Source organism: Hemisphaericaspora subhashii (genome assembly GCF_019202705.1).
Source record: "Hemisphaericaspora subhashii strain CBS 10753 chromosome Unknown scaffold2, whole genome shotgun sequence".
Taxonomy (NCBI): Eukaryota; Fungi; Ascomycota; class Pichiomycetes; order Serinales; family Debaryomycetaceae; genus Hemisphaericaspora; species Hemisphaericaspora subhashii.
Genome location: NW_026057213.1, coordinates 156,094 through 173,491, shown reverse-complemented (window position 1 = coordinate 173,491; position 17,398 = coordinate 156,094). Strand labels below are relative to the sequence as shown.

The window sequence follows — 17,398 nt, the reverse complement described above, 5'->3', positions numbered from 1 at the left end:
TCAGTTCTAAATCTGTAAGACTCTTCAAATCTCTTCCGATGCAAGATTCCTCATATCTTGCCATGGTACCTCAATAAATGTTTTCAGCCTTGTTTCCTCTTTGGTCTAATATTTCAAAGGCTTGGTCATATTCTTATCTTCTTGAATCTTATCGGACACATCATAGCATCACCGTATATATTGGGCACGGCGTTCAAGACGAGTGCTAAATTTAGGCTCTAGCGTGGGGAAGTATTAATCCGGAACAATAGGGATAATTTGCGTTTCATTTACTTTTTATTCTGGCTTAGATCTTCCAACCTGAGTTATGACTTGATCTGTTCCCCCCATTTGATTCATTCGAGGGGATGGAATGCTTGTATATAACGGCGAAGTAATTAGATTGTAATTACGGGTCGGAATTATCCTAAATTGAAAGAAAACCTGTAAAGTCCGGCAAAAAATGTAAAAATAATTCTTAAATCCCCTCCTAACCTGTAAAAAGGGGCTCTAGTTTATGTCAAAAAAATTTTCAGAGAGTTTTTACACTTTTGAGTAAAAAAAGTCATTGAGAAAAAATCATACTGAGTGAGTGAGAGTGAGTGAGTGAGCGAGTCCCCATCTTTATAAATACAAAACTACTTTTCAGTCTACCAATTCAATTGATTGGTTTGATTTACATATAATATTTTCACACGTTACAAAAAAAGATGTTCAGATTAGCCGCCCGTTCTATTCGTGCTCCAATTGTTAGAGCTTCATTGATCAAGCCAGTCATCCGTACTTATGCTCTTGCTCCAATCTCCAAAGAAGAAGTTATTTCTCGTTCATTTGAAGCATTGAAGACTGTTGCTGCTTTACAAGAATCCAAACTTTCTTTAGAAGCTTCTTTCCAAAAGGATTTAGGATTAGATTCATTAGATACTGTTGAAGCTTTGGTTGCTTTAGAAGAAGAATTCGATTTAGAAATTCCTGATAAGATTTCTGATGAAATTAAGACTGTTGGTGAAGCTGTTGAATACATCTTCCAAGAAGAACAAAAATTATAAACAGCAAAGAAGAGATGAAGAGATTGGGACTGCTAGCGTGTTTTGTTTCAGGGTGGTGGTAGTTGTTGTCTCTAGAGAAAGTGTATAAATAATTTGAAATATTGGTTTCTGGATACTTTTCATGTATAATTCATTCTTTTGTTGGAAGTCAAAAAGATGTCCATAGTTATGTTTGCTTTTTTTACATTGGATATTACTTGATGGTGTTTTTTAAAGTATTAAAAATCGCATAAAAATTCTTGTATATCTTCTAATCAATTGTAGAGTCTTCTCTCTCTAAGCATGATAATACAAGTTCTTATTGGTTGGCCTTCGAAACTAGATCAAGTCACGTGATTGATTTGAATTCCGGTCGGATTTCAATGTGAGATTATTTCCGCCCCCTTCTTTAGCAGACCTGTTTATTAATTAAGGAAAACCCTTTGTGATCCAGTTTCATCAAAAATATTATTGAATTAAACATGTCAGTTGAAGGAAAGTCCCAAGACGCTGAACAAATACCCGAGTCTTCTCAATTGACTCTTCCGGAAGAACCAATCCTTTCGCATACCGAAGACGAAGGGGATGACGATGAAGAAGACGAACATGAGAATGATGCAGTTCAATATCCAGGTACAGTTTTACCTGATTTAAGGAAAGATGAAATTGAAGCTGATCAGGAGTTGACTGTTGGCTATGATGATGATTCTGAATATATAGATTTAATTCATTTGAAGATCGGTTCAATTGAAGATTTAAATCTTGGAAGATTTAAACAATTGATATCTTTATGCTTGAGACAGAATTTGATTACTTCAATTGTTGGCGTTAAAGAATTGCCCGATACTTTGGAAGAATTAGATCTTTATGATAATAGAATTAATCATATTTCAAGTGCAATTAAACATTTAACAAAATTGAAAAATTTGGATTTTTCATTTAATAGAATTAAGAATATTAAAAATCTTGAAACATTGGTTGAAGTAGAGAATTTATATTTTGTTCAGAATAAGATTCATGAAATTAGGAATCTTGAAACCTTAGTAAATTTAAAGAATTTAGAATTGGGTGGTAATAAGATTAGAGTGATTGAAAATCTTGATTATAATACAAAGATTGAACAACTATGGTTAGGTAAGAATAAAATTCATAAATTTGAAAATTTAGATCATTTAGTTAATTTAAGAGTACTTTCAATTCAATCTAATAGAATAACTAAGATTGAGAATTTAGATAAATTGGTTAATCTTGAAGAATTATATCTTTCACATAATGGAATTGAAAAAATTGAAAATCTTGATAATAATCTTAAACTTCAAGTCTTGGATATAACATCAAATAAAATATCTAAATTAGAAAATCTTAGTCATTTACGAGAATTAACTGATTTTTGGTGTTCTTATAATCAAGTGGCAAGTTTTGAAGAAATTGGTCAAGAATTGGGTAAATTAGAACAGTTAGATACAGTTTATTTTGAAGGTAATCCAGTACAAACTCAAAATCCAAGTGCTTATAGGAGAAAGTTAAAGTTATATTTGGGTGATTCATTATCTAAAATTGATGCAACTTATATTCATTCATAGAGATTCTTATTAAGTTTTAATGTATGCGTTTAATGAGATAAATCGCTTCTTTGTAAAATGTTGTACTAATCTTTCCGAGTTCATATAAAGGCTTAGAACTTTCAAATGGGTTATCAGACAATTCTCAGTTTCAATTAATAGTTCGGAAAAGTCTTTTGGCCAATTCTCAGTTTCAGTTAATAGTTCGGAAAAGTCTCGGCTAAACTTGACCCTTATCTTTCGTTGTACAAAATTGTAATTTTTGCAACAATTGTTTATTTACTTGAGGCGAGTAAGATCTTACAATGCAGTAACCTATTAAATTCTTCGCCTAATAAGTTAGTATCTCAGAGTCTGCCATTGACTCCAGATCAATTCGACTCTTCCCAACGAAGAATACATCAATTGGTTTTATCACATGTTTCTTTGGTGCTGGAACATTATTTCTTTTGTCTGGCACCAGGTTCACTTACATTGTCAATCGATCTGAATTATTTTACTGGAACCCCCCCTGACCAATGTGGAATAATCGTATGATCGCGATCTCCTCTTCTAGAAAATACTGCCACGTTCAATAAGATTCCCCCCTTCCATTTCTAAAATAGCAAACTTTATAAGGTGATTTACCCCCTTTCTAGATTTTTCTAAGGTGTTCCAAAATTTTCTACCGCGTGACTTTTCCCCGCCAAATTATCCGCGGACATTTTTGCAGCAACTTAAAGTCAATATAACCTTGATTATTATATAAGTAGATGGATATTCCCTAAATTCACAACTTTCCCAATTGTATTTACATCATCAATAACAACACAGTTTTTACTACAGATCAATCAATTTTTACAAAAATGTTCCCATTTGGATTTTACGACGATTTCGACCCATTCTTCACCAGACCAAGAAAGTACACCAGCAGAATTCCTGAAGGATACAACCCAAGAAGAATCACTGGAAGTGGTGATTCTTCGGCCTTGACACAAACTGACAGAAGCGCATTAGCTGGTCGTGATTTCTTTGATGATTTCTGGAAGAATTATAATGTCGGGAAATACTTCATTGGATTTGATGAAGATATGAAGACTGAAGAAAAACCAGATAAATATGTGGTTAGTTATGCTCAAAAGAATATTAATCCTGAAGATGTCAAGGTTGATTTCCATAAGAAGGAAAATGAATTGGTTATTTCCATGAAACATGAAGAGAAGGATGAGCATGGATCTAGTTCAAAGACTTTTACAAGTACTATGAAGTTTGATAAGCCAATTAAGTTTGACGCTATTGTTGCCGACATTACTGATGAAGGTATTACTTTGGAATTACCAAAAGTTGAACCTGATAAGGAAGAAAAGAATGAGAATGTTGTTAGTGTTGATGTGAAGAGAAAGGAAAAATTATAAGTAAGATTTTAAATTTCTACGAGAGAGAAAGATAATAGTTTTAGTTACTGGTTAGCTTATAGTATTATTTTAGTAATAGTTACTTGATTGTCTTTATGTATATAGTATTTGAATATGACTTGAATATAATATTTATTGTGTTTGTTGATTGCAAATTAATAATTTTTTTTTTTTTGATATTTTGCACCCATTCTCTTTGCTGTCATTGTTATTTACAAATAGAATTGTTTGTGTTCTATAATGCAATAACATCTCTCAAAAGGTATGGAGAATTATAAATATATCCGAATCTTGGTTTAACCTACTCAGACGTCTCTGCTATTAATACTACCATACTTAAAACTAGCTCTATCGAAAATAATCCAAATGTCAGCCATCGAGATACCTAACAGAATAACTCATTTACCTACTCCAGGAACCATCCCTAATACTTACTCTTCGCCAGATGAACCAATGGTATCACTGCCAGCCACAGACAGAAATCTAGAGGTTGATGAACAATTTTCTTTGTCACGATTGTGTACACTAATAGATAAAGAAATTGCAAGCATATCTAATAGTAAGTCAGGTACAACCACCCTAGAAGGTGAAGAGAATATCCATTTAGACGAAAATGATGATACTTTATTTCTGAATGTTGGGTCGGAGAATGCTTATTGTCCAATAGCTCCATTAAAGTATACTCCCGTCCCTAGTACTTGTCATTCCAGTGTTTCACAACCTTCTACTGCCTCAACTGCAGCCGCAAAACTGTCTTACAATAAATTTTCTCTTGAGTATCGAAGAAGCGTGGGTATTGTTACCTCCAAGCTACGACTATGTACTACATCTTACATTGGTTCCACAAGACCAAGAAGAGGTTCTAGACTAATAAAAGTCATTAAGAATCCTGAACATTAAATAATATATTCTCTCTATATATATATTAGACTATATGTAACTAAAAAATCCTTATTCAAGTTTATTGTCTTCGACTCTATAATTATCCAATACGATTCTATAGATAAATGAAGGTGCAAACCCACCAACATTAGTAATAAAAATATCAATTTGTTCAGGTGGGATATAATCTTCCAAAGGATTAGTAACCACTTCTACATTATCGACTAAATCAAATTCATCGTAATTCAATACTTTCCCAGTATTCCCAACCTCAATCAAATCATTTCTATTAAATGGATATAATGGCGATAACTTAAATAATCCAGCTACGGCAAATACAGGAGTCTTATGTTCTTTTGCACATTCAACCACATTTGCAACTCCTGAATTTGACAAACAACCCCCATTGGCAAATACGGCATTGGTTCCTATTATAACTTTTCCAACACGGGACATGACGGCATATGTTGTAGAATCTGGAATCAAAACAGTATCAATTTTATGTTCAGCTAATGTTTTGGCGAATTGATGAGCTTGTTTAGTATCATTGGGGTAGTTTTCCAGAACTAAGACGGTGAATTTTCTTTTTGATCTTGCTTTGATTAAGAAATGTAATACTGTGTCGGAAGTTGGGGTTGGTGTTAAGAGGACTTCATTGTCGTGGATTAAATCAATACATAATGTTTCAATCCCATCGTTGACATTGGTTATTTCATCGACTAAGTCTCTTATACCTTGTATAATAATAGATCTCATATCACTAGTTTGTTTCTTCAGTTGCTGTTTGGAAGCGCCAGTATTGTTATTATTAGCGTTAGTGTTGTTATTAGATGTGGATAATAAACTAAACATTGAATTCATCATAGCAGATGAATTTTCATGTTGTTGTTCAGTTTCAATCTCATCACGAATTAAAGCAAGGACTCTTCTGACAATGTTTCCAGGTATACATTTTCTAGGATATGCTTTATGAATAACCACTCCAACTTGTCTTATAATCTCAATCAATTCATATGTGTTAGTCCATCTGGCAGCAGAAATGACTTTCATTAATAGATGAGCAATTGTAACGGCGATTTCTTGATCTCCTTCAATTTGATGACGTTTTAAACTGGATACTACTGGGTCTAAGAGATTCAATATCTCCGGAGTTATGACATTAGACATGATTGATTTGGATTTTCTCTATTGTGTGTCACTTTGACCTCTTGTAATTCGATGGACCTAAAATTTTTTTTCTTTCCTTACTGGCCCTACAGCTGGTTGGTATGAGACTCACTAGTGGTTTGAAAAATTACACAGAGGAAGAACCAGCAGAAGAACATAAACAGACCATTAGCCCGTACCAAAAGATGTCCAGTAGTTTCAATCAAGCATTGGATAAGTCGCTTCAATTGCTTTATGATTATTCCCCAAATTTCGAAACTTCAATTGAATTAATTCAACAATTAGCTCAACAATTAAAATTAGAAACATTTATTGATACATTTTCAATTACTGAAACAACAACTAAAAAACTTTCAATTGCTGCTTCTTCAATCTTATTAGACATTGACTTTGAAGATGATACCAAGATAGTTAATGTCTCATTATCCGTTGGTAACAGTCATGTTAATAACAATAGTAGTATTGGTAATAATGGAGAATCAGGTAAACCTGGCGATTTACATAAATTACCATATATTGAATCTACTCATAGAGATAATCATGGGATTATACATATAGTTAAAATCAACCCCAATAAGAATCCAATTTCTTTTTTAAAGGGACAAGAATCGCATGGACAGAAATCAATTGTTGAACAAATCTTATTAAAGAATCTTCAAGGATATAAATTAGATAAATTCCCCGGGAATTTACAATATTTGGCCATATTTGATAAATATTCCAACAGCAGTCAGGATTTATTCCAATATATTGAACGTGTGGCTTTGTTGTTTTATGCTATAAATGATATTGAAAGGGAAAAGAATGGACCTGATAATTGGTTAAGATATTTTTGCAATCGGATTGGAGAATTGAAAATCAATGATATTGATCTGGCTAGAATTGGAATCTTTCTTGACTTCTGGCAAGATTTTAGATATATAAATCATCAATATTCAATCGAAAATAATAATACAACTACATTATTAGTTGGGAATAGATATAATTTCCAAATTAATATTGTTCCAACTGCAAGTCAACATGAATATTTATATGAGAATAGAACCAAAGAATGGGAAATCTACAACAATGGAAGCTTTGATAGATATAAGTTTGAATTCGAGGATGGATTAATTGCAACTAGTGGAAATTCTACCAGTGATGGAGGACTCAATGACAATACGAACCCCTCCCCTTGGAGCTTTAACATAACCCTTAACAACCGAATCTATGTCCCCATCTATGTCCTAGAATACCTTGGGATTAACTCTTACCAAACAAAACCAAAAGATGAACAAGACACGATAATAGACTCTCTCTTTGAAACTATCAATAATGGAGACGAAATAAATCATGATATACAAATAGCAAACACTCAGGTCGTATTTTCAATCATCCATGATTTGAGTTCATACAACTTCATTCCACTTTCAGCAATAACAATCTCACATCTAGTAGATATCGCCCACATTATTCCAATATTGCGAAACTATATCGTGCTTTCAAACCTTTACAGAACCTTATTCAAGCATGATCTGACGATATCAAGTATACCTCAACGTCGAAATAGTCGGTTGAGTCATAGCAGCGGTAGTGCAGGTGCTTTTAGAAGAAGAAGAAGAAGTTCACGTCTTTCCGGCCCACTACTCAAGAATACCGCTGAAACGGAATTAACTGAAGAAGCAAAGAAGAAATTGAAAGAAAGTTTGAAATTGCCTGATGATGTTACTGATGAGGAATTGTTGGGGTTGAATTGTATAAGTGAAACGGCGGCCTATTCTACCATTCAACCGATCAATAGAGAGGGAAATTATGATTTGGATTCATTTATGAAGGGTGGTATGACAGGAAGTAGTGGGGATGATGAAGAAAAAGATAATTTGAATGATTTTAGGGAGAATTATATTCGATTAAGTGTTGATGATATTGATGTGACTTCGAATGATGGGGATATTCATTTGACATTTGAAGCAATCCTGAATTCAATGGAGATGTTTGTGAGATTTAAAATCGCCAATGGAGAAATCAAAATCCTTGAAGAAAAAGATGATAATATGGAAGTTGATAATGATAAGAGTAGGAGGTTTATTAAGGCTCTTGATTTAACGGAAGATTTTGTTGTTGCATTAAAGGCGATATTTTAAGTAGATCTATATACAGAAATTCAGATTAGTTTTAAAGTTTAATACCAATATGAATAGCAGCAACACCAAAAGTTAAATTTTCATACCCTGGTTCAGGAACATAAAATCCTGCTTTTTCAATCATAGATTTGAAATCTTCTTGTTTTGGGAATTTTCTAATACTTTCAACCAAATATTGATAAGAATCTCTATCATTAGCAATCAATTGACCCATTAACGGCAATAAACTAAAACTATACGCTTGATATCCAAAATCAAGTACTTTATTCTCCACTTGTGAAAATTCCAAACAAGCAAAAATCCCACCTGGTCTTAAAACACGATATGCAGTATTTAAACCTGCTTGAACATTTGTAAAATTTCTAATTCCAAATGCAATAGTATATACATCCTTAGAACAATCTTCAATCTTATCCATAGTTTCTCCATTCTGAACTAAAAATTTCACTCGATCACTACCATCATTCCATTTCGTATTTTGAAATCTAAGTTCTCCTTCATGTAACATATCAGGATTTATATCGGCAATAGTCATAGTTGATTTAATATCACCAAATTTCTTTTCCGCATTCTCTAATAATCCAAATGCAATATCTCCAGTTCCACCAGCCACATCCAAGAAATCTAATGGACGATCAGCTCCTGGTCTCATACCGGCATCAAGACGCGAGATGAAATGTTGTTTCCAAAGACGATGGACCCCAAGTGACATAGCATCGTTCATTACGTCATAATTGGATGCTACTGATGAAAATACACCTTTGACTAATTTTTCTTTGTCTTCTTTATTGACGGTTTTGAATCCGAAATGAGTTGTTTCGTCAGTTGTTGGTGGTGGTGGTGGGTTAGTGGAATTGGGTTTGGTATTATTAAGTAATGATGAGGTGGTGGTGAGTGTACGTGTGGAACGAAGGATATTCCTACGAAGGGAACCCTTGAATGATTGCAGAAGCATTGTGATGTTTCTGTAGTTAAGGATCAACAAGGGGTGTAGTGATGTTTGCAAATCAATTGATTGAAAAAAAAATCTTCAATTCTGGAACGAGCGAAGGAATTTTTGGTACGATAATTCTATTTCCTGTATATAGAAGAATTGCAACTTGGAATTATAAATAAACTGAGATTTATGACAATTTCACCAAATGTCGTTGAAGTGTCGTGGACAATCGAGTTATGTCTTGGCTGGTCTGGATCTGTCTGAGATTTCGGAAATTCAGTTGTAAATTCCAAGAATAATTTGTATGTGTTGATGTGTGATTATGTTGGTTGAGTTAGATAAATTTCTTGTTGCAAGTATTTGCCATGAAAAATAGATATTTCCGTTGGATTTAAGTAGAGTTATGAAGTTTCCTTCACTGATTGCAATTGAGGAGAGATTTGGAGTTTGGAGATTCGGAAGAATTCATTTCCGTGTTTTCTCAGCTATAAATATTCTTCAATATGTCCATAGTTCTGGTTGTTTGAATTAACCAAACAAAGTTGACAAGAAGTAATTCCGATGTCCTTTCACAAAATCTCCCATAGAATCTTCAAACACTGTGCTTTCCACTTATCCACACGGTCTATTATACATTGAAGATGGCTTCTACCAAATGCTGGTCACCCGTCCAAAAGCCAAAAAGTTGCTTGAATTCCATTTCACGAAGTGTAGAAGAGATAATACCTTCGAGTTCTTTATGCTGGTTATGTTGCTGGTGCTATTCGGTGTTTTGCTATTGCTGGAAAGACTAACAACATGAAACCAAATAGTGGGAATTCAGCAATCTCTGGTTATTCTACCTCGACCTATATTTAATCATGCACCGTAGTTCTGGTGACCTTAATCTTTTCACACAGTGCTCATTCTGGTGTTCTTGCTGGGCCCACAAAATGGACTTTCCATTTTTAACAACAGTTAATGGATAGCTCATTGATTTATACCCCAAATTGACGATGCTTAAACTTCCCTCATTCCTAATAACCAAGTAACTTTGCAGTTAAAAGCTCATCAATAAACTTTGAGAATTGGCAGTTAACTTGCAAGTTCAAGATCCTTTTGATGGTTACCTTGACGGTTGTTACTACCAGAAGCAATCTGATTAAGTTCTTCTCTGATGTTGTCAGCACGGAACATTATACCAAGATAAATTATGCTTCAAAAAGATATGAAGTTCTGGAGTCAATATTTGCCTTCTGTTCTTGAGACGTTCCTATCAGCAGAAAGTAATCTAGCAACCAGAGTGGGAGTAAGAAACACATAATTGCCTGGATCTGAGACCCAATTAGCATATTCTTTTCCAAGGATACTACAGAGTGCAACTCCGCTGTTTCCCTCTTTAAGATAATCATACGTAACAATGATTCGGAAATTCTGCTTCATAATAAATTCATCCATTGGTTTGGTAATGGTCCATTCAGCATTGTCTGCTTCACATAGTCCAAAACTGGTTTCTTTCATCGCTTTACTTAAGAAACCAATATACTCCTCGATCCTTTCTTTAACAATTGCCTCACAGGACAGCTCGGTCGTTCTATCAATGTAGTTGAGAATGTCTTTCATTCTAACACGTCCAATCCTGGTGGTCACCTTAGTAGAAAGAATTCCATAGGCAAGTAACCTTGCAGTTAAAAGCTCATCAACAATCTAATTGGCTGTTAACTTGAAAGTCCAAGATAGACGCACCTTCGTTAATTATATCCATGTTGTGGATCTGAGTATTTTCAGTGAAAACAAAGTTCCCCGGATCCAATAAGTACTCCTTTATACCAACATAAGTTTTGAGGCCCACCTCAACATCTTCGGATTAACAATTTAGGTTGTCTTTCTTGAATTGCAAAGTCTGGAAAGCCAGGACAAGTGTTTGTCTAATCACCTTTTTCCATGCCGCTCTCGCTTGGAAGCTGGTCACATCAATCGTCGGTTACGCATTTTCTATAGTCTTCAATTCAGCCTTACTTGGGTCAATCGGAGGAGGTGCAGAAGGATCGGTCCTTTTTTCTGTTGGAATAAGGAGCAGTGTTCCATTCCAAACCTTGGGTAACGGAGATACCAACACCAACACCTTTGCTTCCGTTAGCCGCTTCAGCATTGATATCAACAAAACCATCGGAATGCAACCATCATCGTCATCATTATCGCTGTCATCATAGATGACAATAGGGGAAGTGGCATCGACTTCCATGTCATCAATTGACAACTGACCTAAACCAACGCTAGTATCAGTTGATTGTTCTTTAGCTTTTTCTAACGACATTTGCAAATTCTAATCTTGTTATTTGGTAAAATAAAATTGTGAAATTTATTATAATAATACTATACATATTGAAACTAGAAAATTCCTTACCCTCCTACCTTACATTCCTGATGGCAGAGAATTTTTTCATGGTTAGAACAATTATCCGAGACGGTGTTACCAGAACCCCGAACAACTTGGGATAATTCTGCAACATAGTCTCTAGTTTGGTTTGTTTTAGGTTAGACAAATACATTGATTTTGCTGATTGGTTGTCGCTTCAGTTTTAGGATACTAATGGAACTACCTTTTTAAGCTTTCTAGAAATCAACTACAGTAATAAAATAATATCTTTCATTACAGTATCCTGTTGTGGCAATTGGTCCATGGAGAATGTTGAAGTCAAGAAACCTTTGGACGCTACCAAATGGTTTTTGAAAAATGGCCTCAGAGTATTATTCGTTGTATGCTTATCGAACTTAATAAATCCTCCTTATGATTCCAAATTAAACATCATTCGCTAGCTTGTTGATTTCGATGGTTTCAATCCAAAGTACAACATAGTCTAGGTCTTAGACTTGTTAATTATAGAACATAATTGACAAGCTTCTGATTTAGAGCCGTTAAACGTGTAGAGTAATAATCTGAATGTCTTCTATGTTAAGTCGTATACGTTGGAAATCAATCTACAGTCTTCACATTTCGTATTCGCATGGTAGTTTCGCAAATCAAGTGAATGCTTGTAAGATCAAGTAGATCATTCGGAAATGATATTCTGTCAGATCCCATACCAGTGGCGTTAACTTACCTCGTGTGGGAGTGTTTTTTTGTCTTCAACGTGTATCATACATCTTGGCAGTTGAAACAAAACGTTTTTCATACCTTCATGTGTGTAGAATACGCGTCGTGTCACCCTTAAAACGTTGTGGGGTACACCGACTAACAAATGTTTCTTACTAAAATAGGTTAAAAAATTTCTATTAATATTAACGTTATACAAAACACTAAATTGTCAAAATAAGAACTACAAAGAACTACAAACCTTTTTCTCTAAGCCATAACAATTCTAACAGTGTTAGAATGACCAGCACCTCTAGTCCAACCTTGGACAGTAACAATAGCATCACCCTTATTAATAATACCCAATTCAACAGCTTCATTTACAGCCCATCTTAATCTATTTTCAACACTTTCTTGCCAGTTTTCAATAGTTGGTTGATCATATACGAATGGATAAACACCCCTATATAAATGGGAGAATTTAGCAGCTCTTTCATTTCTAGTAACCATTAAAATTGGAACATCTGGTTTATATTTAGATACTAATCTAGCACTTAAACCAGTAGTAGATAAGACAACAATAGCCTTAGCATCTTGTTCATAAGAAGCACTGACAGCAGCAACGGCACAGGTTTCAGTGGTTGGGGTTGGTTTCTTGGCAAGGGAACGTAATTCATTAAAGAGTTGTGGATAAGCAATTGCCTTTTCAGCAATTAAAGCAGTGTTGTGCATCATTGAGACAGCTTCGAAAGGATAATCACCCTTGGCGGTTTCACCAGATAACATGACACAATCAGCACCATCTAAGATGGCATTACCGACATCTGAAACTTCAGCACGGGTTGGTCTTGGGTTATAAGTCATAGATTCTAACATTTGAGTGGCACAAATGACTGGTTTGGCAGCTAAGTTACATTTAGCAATAAGTTGTTTTTGAACAACAAAGACTTGTGGAGCTGGGATTTCAATACCTAAATCACCACGAGCGACCATAACACCATCAGTAACTTCTAAGATTTCATCGAAGTTGTTAACACCTTGTTGATTTTCAATCTTGGCAATGATTTGAATATCTTTACCTTCTTCACCTAAAACTTTTCTAATTTCAAGAATATCATTAGCGGTTCTAATAAAAGAAGCAAAAATCATATGAACACCGTTCTTGACCCCGAATTTAATATCAGCTTTATCTTTCTCAGAAAGAGCTGGTAAATCGACGTCAGTACCAGGCAAATTGACACCTTTATGGGAACAAACCTTACCAGCATTAATAGATTTGACTTTTAAAGTTTGTTCATCGACAATTTCTAAAACCTCGAAAGATAAGACACCATCATCAACATATATGATTCTACCAACTTCAATAACTTTGGTAATGTTTTTATAATCCATGTACATGATCTTATCATCACATTTGGTCTTGTAAGCGTCATCAGTAGTGAAAATCATTTCATGGTTTGGAGGAATTGGGTAATCCTTTTCATCAACAGTAGTACCAGTTCTAATTTCTGGACCTTTAGTATCTAAAGCAATTGCCAATGGTCTACCCTTGTATACTTGTTCAGATTTCTTAGCATTGTCAACAACAGATTGATGATATTCATAAGAACCATGGGAGAAGTTCATTCTAACAATGTTTAAACCAGCCTTACGTAATTTGACCAAAGTGTCGACATTGTTGGTTTTTGGACCAATGGTACCAATAATTGAAGTTCTACGTAAATGTTTATGAGGAGTTTCTTCAACGTTTAATTTAGATAACCAATGTAAAGATGAGGATGACATAGTGAGTGTTTATAATAATTGAAAGTCAATTGAATTGAATTGTAAAGAAGAAAGAGAAGAAGAGAAGAGGAGAAGAAGAAGAAGAAGAAGAAGGGAGAAAGCAATTGAAATTTAAATTAAAAGTGAAAAATTCAATTATATTTATATTAATTAAGGAAAATTAAAATTCCATTTGGTGATGACATTTTTCAATTTAATGAATTAAAAAATAATAATTCTTCCATAATAAAAATAAAAAACACATTTTACATATTTAATTTTTTTAATGTCTGACTGAATCACACTAAAACCAACACAACAAAAAAAAACGGTAAACTGTCTGCCGGATTTACATACACCCTTTTTTCTAATTTTAAAACTTAGTTGTAACTACAATGAATTTCTCTCTATCACGAGGTGTATTATACATGAAAGAGGGTTTCTTGCAATGGGTTTTTCTTTGTAAAGTCGATGTCGTACAAAGGATAGGATGTGATATTACAACATGGAAATTTGGCTACAACATCAAATATGTACAGAATGTAAAATTTCTGGAGCATCACCATATGGCCAAACGGAAATCAGTTGGCTATACAATTTTTTTCTAATCAGAATACACAAAATTGAGCAAGTCCGAAAATTTTCCTTTCTCATTTTTGTGTAATCGTCTCGATTTCGGAGTTGTTTGACGTTTGTTTCCTCAACTGATTCTCTTACAAACCGTGTTGTCTTCAGCACAGGTGACAATGGAAACCTACACTTTTACCTATAAGCAACCATACTGCATGTTTGAATGTAAACTGCAAAAGAAATTTATCAAGACAAAAACACGACATTTCCTGTCGATCGTATCGAACAAACAAAAATGTCGTTCTTCCGTATCTCCAAACATATATTTTACACAGGTCAATCCCGATTAGTAGAAAAGAGGGGTGCCCATTCAATTGAACATGCAAAAAATTATTTTTTATTGCTGTCTCTTTGTTTACATGTTACGGACGTGTCTCTCAATCCAACCGATGGGTGTCATCATCATCAACATCAACGAATTGATCCTTTCAATTGACTATGCTTTCTTTTTCTGTTATTCGGATAATTGTGCCACAACACCCTCTCGCCAATTAAAAACAACCTTATACCTTAAATTATAATTAAACTTTTAACTCTGAAAAATCTGAAAAAGAAATCACCATCACGTGAATGAGGCTACATTTGACAACAGATGTCTTAGAACAATCTGACATTAATCTTAGTATGGAGGCCATTGATTAGAGTATTGGACTTCTCCAAAAAGTCGCATCATGATATACATATAAGAACAAGAAGGTTGGATTGATCTATTGGTTTTTTTGTCGTGGTGTTGTATATATTACTTTCCAAGGTCTGATCCAAATGTTGATAGCGGATAAATCAGTATCAGTGCACCCTTCGAGGGATTCAATTGATGATGAGAATCGAATGAGTTATGTTTCTTTGAAAGGATTGAATATAATATAAATTGAAAATTGATTAAATCTCGGCATTGCATTAAACAAATCCGATGTTAGATTATGCGGTTATTGGAGGGGAATATTGTTTGACGAAAATTCGATTTAATAATCTCATTTCAATAAACAGTATGAATTAAACGAACGATGGGTGTATACTGACAAAGACAGGACATCCATGAGATTGTAACTTAATAGAACAACATCTGATTCCCCTGCCGTAATTAGTAGTGGATCAGAGTATCATCCTACACGTTCCGGAAAACCAATTTTTCGATTGTGCGATTCCATCGTCACATGAAGTTCACAAACGATCCCTTTCAATTGCTTGACTAGTTTGATATCAAATAATCAAGTCTATGTGCTTCAAACCAAACTCGGTAGTTAAGCATGATATGGCGTACCTTAATGCTGATTTCTCCCAAGAAGATTTCAATATGCTTAGCCAAATCAAAGGCTTAACTACTTCCACAAACACGCATTTTTCTCTGATACTTCTTGTGTGCGTCTGCGGCCTTCTCTGTTACATAGAGCTACACTTGCGAAGGACCATACTGCACTCAATAAGTACAAGAGAATAATGCGTGTTAGTTGAAGAGATGTGTTTGTTAACGTGGATCAAATTCTTTCTCACCAATTATCAGTCAAAGAAAAAAATAAAAAATCTTACCAGTCATCTCAGACTATTTTTCACCAAGTACACCAAAGCTCTTCCATCCCACAGTCAATTACTATATTATATTCCACAATGGTACTACCACTAGTCGCGGGTATCGGAATCACCATCGTCGCCCTCGTCACAAAAACTTCATTATCAGCCTATAGACAATACATCCACCTCACACCCGTCATGATCGCCACCCTCAACAACATCCGTCTAACCACCCCATCTTCCAAACCCCTCGATAGATCCGATCCTCGATATGCAATCTATGAAAGAATACGAAACACATATCCCAATCGAGGATTTAATGAACCTATGAGTGAACAAGAAGCATTATTGATCTTGGGAATTGAAGGAGATGATATTTTGAGAGTGAATAGAGATATGGTGAGACAGAGATATCGAGAATTAATGAAGGTTAATCATCCGGATCGGGAGGGGGGTAGTGTGTTTTTGAGTATGAAGATTAATCAGGCTAAAGATGTTTTGGATAAGAGTTATATGATGAATAAATAAATTCTTTTGTATGCAGGGTGGGATCGATAGAGAATCAATTGACTGTCTTTTGTTTGTATTTATACAAATAGAGGTGAAAGACAGATATGTTGCATTGGTGAGATATCTCATAGGAGGACTTTATTCGTCTAGCATTTCGTTCTTTGCGCTGACTATTTTCAGACTCGATAATTTCAACCAGAAATCTTGAGATGATTTTGATGAATGTATAAAAGTGCCAATGCGATTGTTAGTCCTCTGGGTCTGAGATTCTCAATAATGATAGAATGTGGTACATCAAATAGTTCAAATGAACATTCTTGTGGGTGATAGGCATTGAAAATATTCCGAACACAGATTTTGGTAAATCGAATCACTTTGAATGTAAACTCGGAAAGGACGAGATCTTAAGAGATTGTAATTTAAGGGTTAGTTTTATATATCCTTGTCTCTTTAGAGTTATGGATATACAGAACTAATTGGTTGTGAATTTTGGTGTCGCGTTTATTCTCACAGCGGTACAAAAATGTCTATTTGGCTAGTCCTGTAAGACAATAGCTCCAACAAGTCTATTCTACACTTGTCGAAAGCGATTATTACCTGAATCTCAAAGGGATGAAAAAAGAATAGCATTCTTGTATGATTAACAAGCCAAAGGAGACTGTTTGTAGACGTTTAAAAAAGGTATGTGTATTCAGATTAATGTACAAAGCTCTGTAGTAATAAATTAATTTAAGGATCTTAGATGGTTATATATCTGACGATTTAGCAACTTTGTCTAAAATCTCTAACCGGATGGCTCTATTTGCTGGGTTGTATTTGTAGTTTTGGATTGAGCCATCTATTCTATATAAATATCAA

General features: G+C 34.5%; 10 protein-coding genes across 10 annotated transcripts; 6 read left to right on the top strand and 4 right to left on the bottom strand. All coding sequences in view use genetic code 12, as the record gives it.

Moving 5' to 3' along the window:
• Positions 1-689: 689 nt before the first annotated feature.
• Positions 690-1,028, top strand: ACP12 (acyl carrier protein; the record flags this gene model as incomplete). Its single annotated transcript, XM_049404673.1, has 1 exon — positions 690-1,028. The coding sequence occupies one exon, from the start codon at positions 690-692 to the stop codon at positions 1,026-1,028; it is 339 nt and encodes a 112-aa protein (XP_049265604.1).
• Positions 1,029-1,489: 461 nt separating this feature from the next.
• Positions 1,490-2,590, top strand: SDS22 (type 1 protein phosphatase-activating protein; the record flags this gene model as incomplete). The annotated part of the gene is made up of 1 exon (XM_049404672.1): positions 1,490-2,590. The coding sequence occupies one exon, from the start codon at positions 1,490-1,492 to the stop codon at positions 2,588-2,590; it is 1,101 nt and encodes a 366-aa protein (XP_049265603.1).
• An 824-nt stretch (positions 2,591-3,414) lies between these two features.
• Positions 3,415-3,963, top strand: HSP21 (Hsp21p; the record flags this gene model as incomplete). The annotated part of the gene is made up of 1 exon (XM_049404671.1): positions 3,415-3,963. The coding sequence occupies one exon, from the start codon at positions 3,415-3,417 to the stop codon at positions 3,961-3,963; it is 549 nt and encodes a 182-aa protein (XP_049265602.1).
• A 366-nt stretch (positions 3,964-4,329) lies between these two features.
• Positions 4,330-4,863, top strand: J8A68_001057 (uncharacterized protein; the record flags this gene model as incomplete). Its single annotated transcript, XM_049404670.1, has 1 exon — positions 4,330-4,863. The coding sequence occupies one exon, from the start codon at positions 4,330-4,332 to the stop codon at positions 4,861-4,863; it is 534 nt and encodes a 177-aa protein (XP_049265601.1).
• Positions 4,864-4,914: 51 nt separating this feature from the next.
• Positions 4,915-6,012, bottom strand: GCD7 (translation initiation factor eIF2B subunit beta; the record flags this gene model as incomplete). Its single annotated transcript, XM_049404668.1, has 1 exon — positions 4,915-6,012. The coding sequence occupies one exon, from the start codon at positions 6,010-6,012 to the stop codon at positions 4,915-4,917; it is 1,098 nt and encodes a 365-aa protein (XP_049265600.1).
• Positions 6,013-6,113: 101 nt separating this feature from the next.
• MED1 (Med1p) lies at positions 6,114-8,135 on the top strand (the record flags this gene model as incomplete). Its single annotated transcript, XM_049404667.1, has 1 exon — positions 6,114-8,135. One exon carries the CDS (start codon positions 6,114-6,116, stop codon positions 8,133-8,135), a length of 2,022 nt encoding a protein of 673 aa, XP_049265599.1.
• A 31-nt stretch (positions 8,136-8,166) lies between these two features.
• COQ5 (2-hexaprenyl-6-methoxy-1,4-benzoquinone methyltransferase) lies at positions 8,167-9,090 on the bottom strand (the record flags this gene model as incomplete). Its single annotated transcript, XM_049404666.1, has 1 exon — positions 8,167-9,090. The coding sequence occupies one exon, from the start codon at positions 9,088-9,090 to the stop codon at positions 8,167-8,169; it is 924 nt and encodes a 307-aa protein (XP_049265598.1).
• Positions 9,091-10,293: 1,203 nt separating this feature from the next.
• On the bottom strand, positions 10,294-11,368 carry J8A68_001053 (uncharacterized protein; the record flags this gene model as incomplete). Its single annotated transcript, XM_049404665.1, has 3 exons — positions 10,294-10,675; positions 10,794-10,911; positions 11,071-11,368. The coding sequence occupies 3 exons, from the start codon at positions 11,366-11,368 to the stop codon at positions 10,294-10,296; spliced, it is 798 nt and encodes a 265-aa protein (XP_049265597.1).
• Positions 11,369-12,397: 1,029 nt separating this feature from the next.
• CDC19 (pyruvate kinase) lies at positions 12,398-13,912 on the bottom strand (the record flags this gene model as incomplete). Its single annotated transcript, XM_049404664.1, has 1 exon — positions 12,398-13,912. One exon carries the CDS (start codon positions 13,910-13,912, stop codon positions 12,398-12,400), a length of 1,515 nt encoding a protein of 504 aa, XP_049265596.1.
• A 2,214-nt stretch (positions 13,913-16,126) lies between these two features.
• MDJ2 (Mdj2p) lies at positions 16,127-16,558 on the top strand (the record flags this gene model as incomplete). Its single annotated transcript, XM_049404663.1, has 1 exon — positions 16,127-16,558. The coding sequence occupies one exon, from the start codon at positions 16,127-16,129 to the stop codon at positions 16,556-16,558; it is 432 nt and encodes a 143-aa protein (XP_049265595.1).
• Positions 16,559-17,398: the final 840 nt, after the last annotated feature.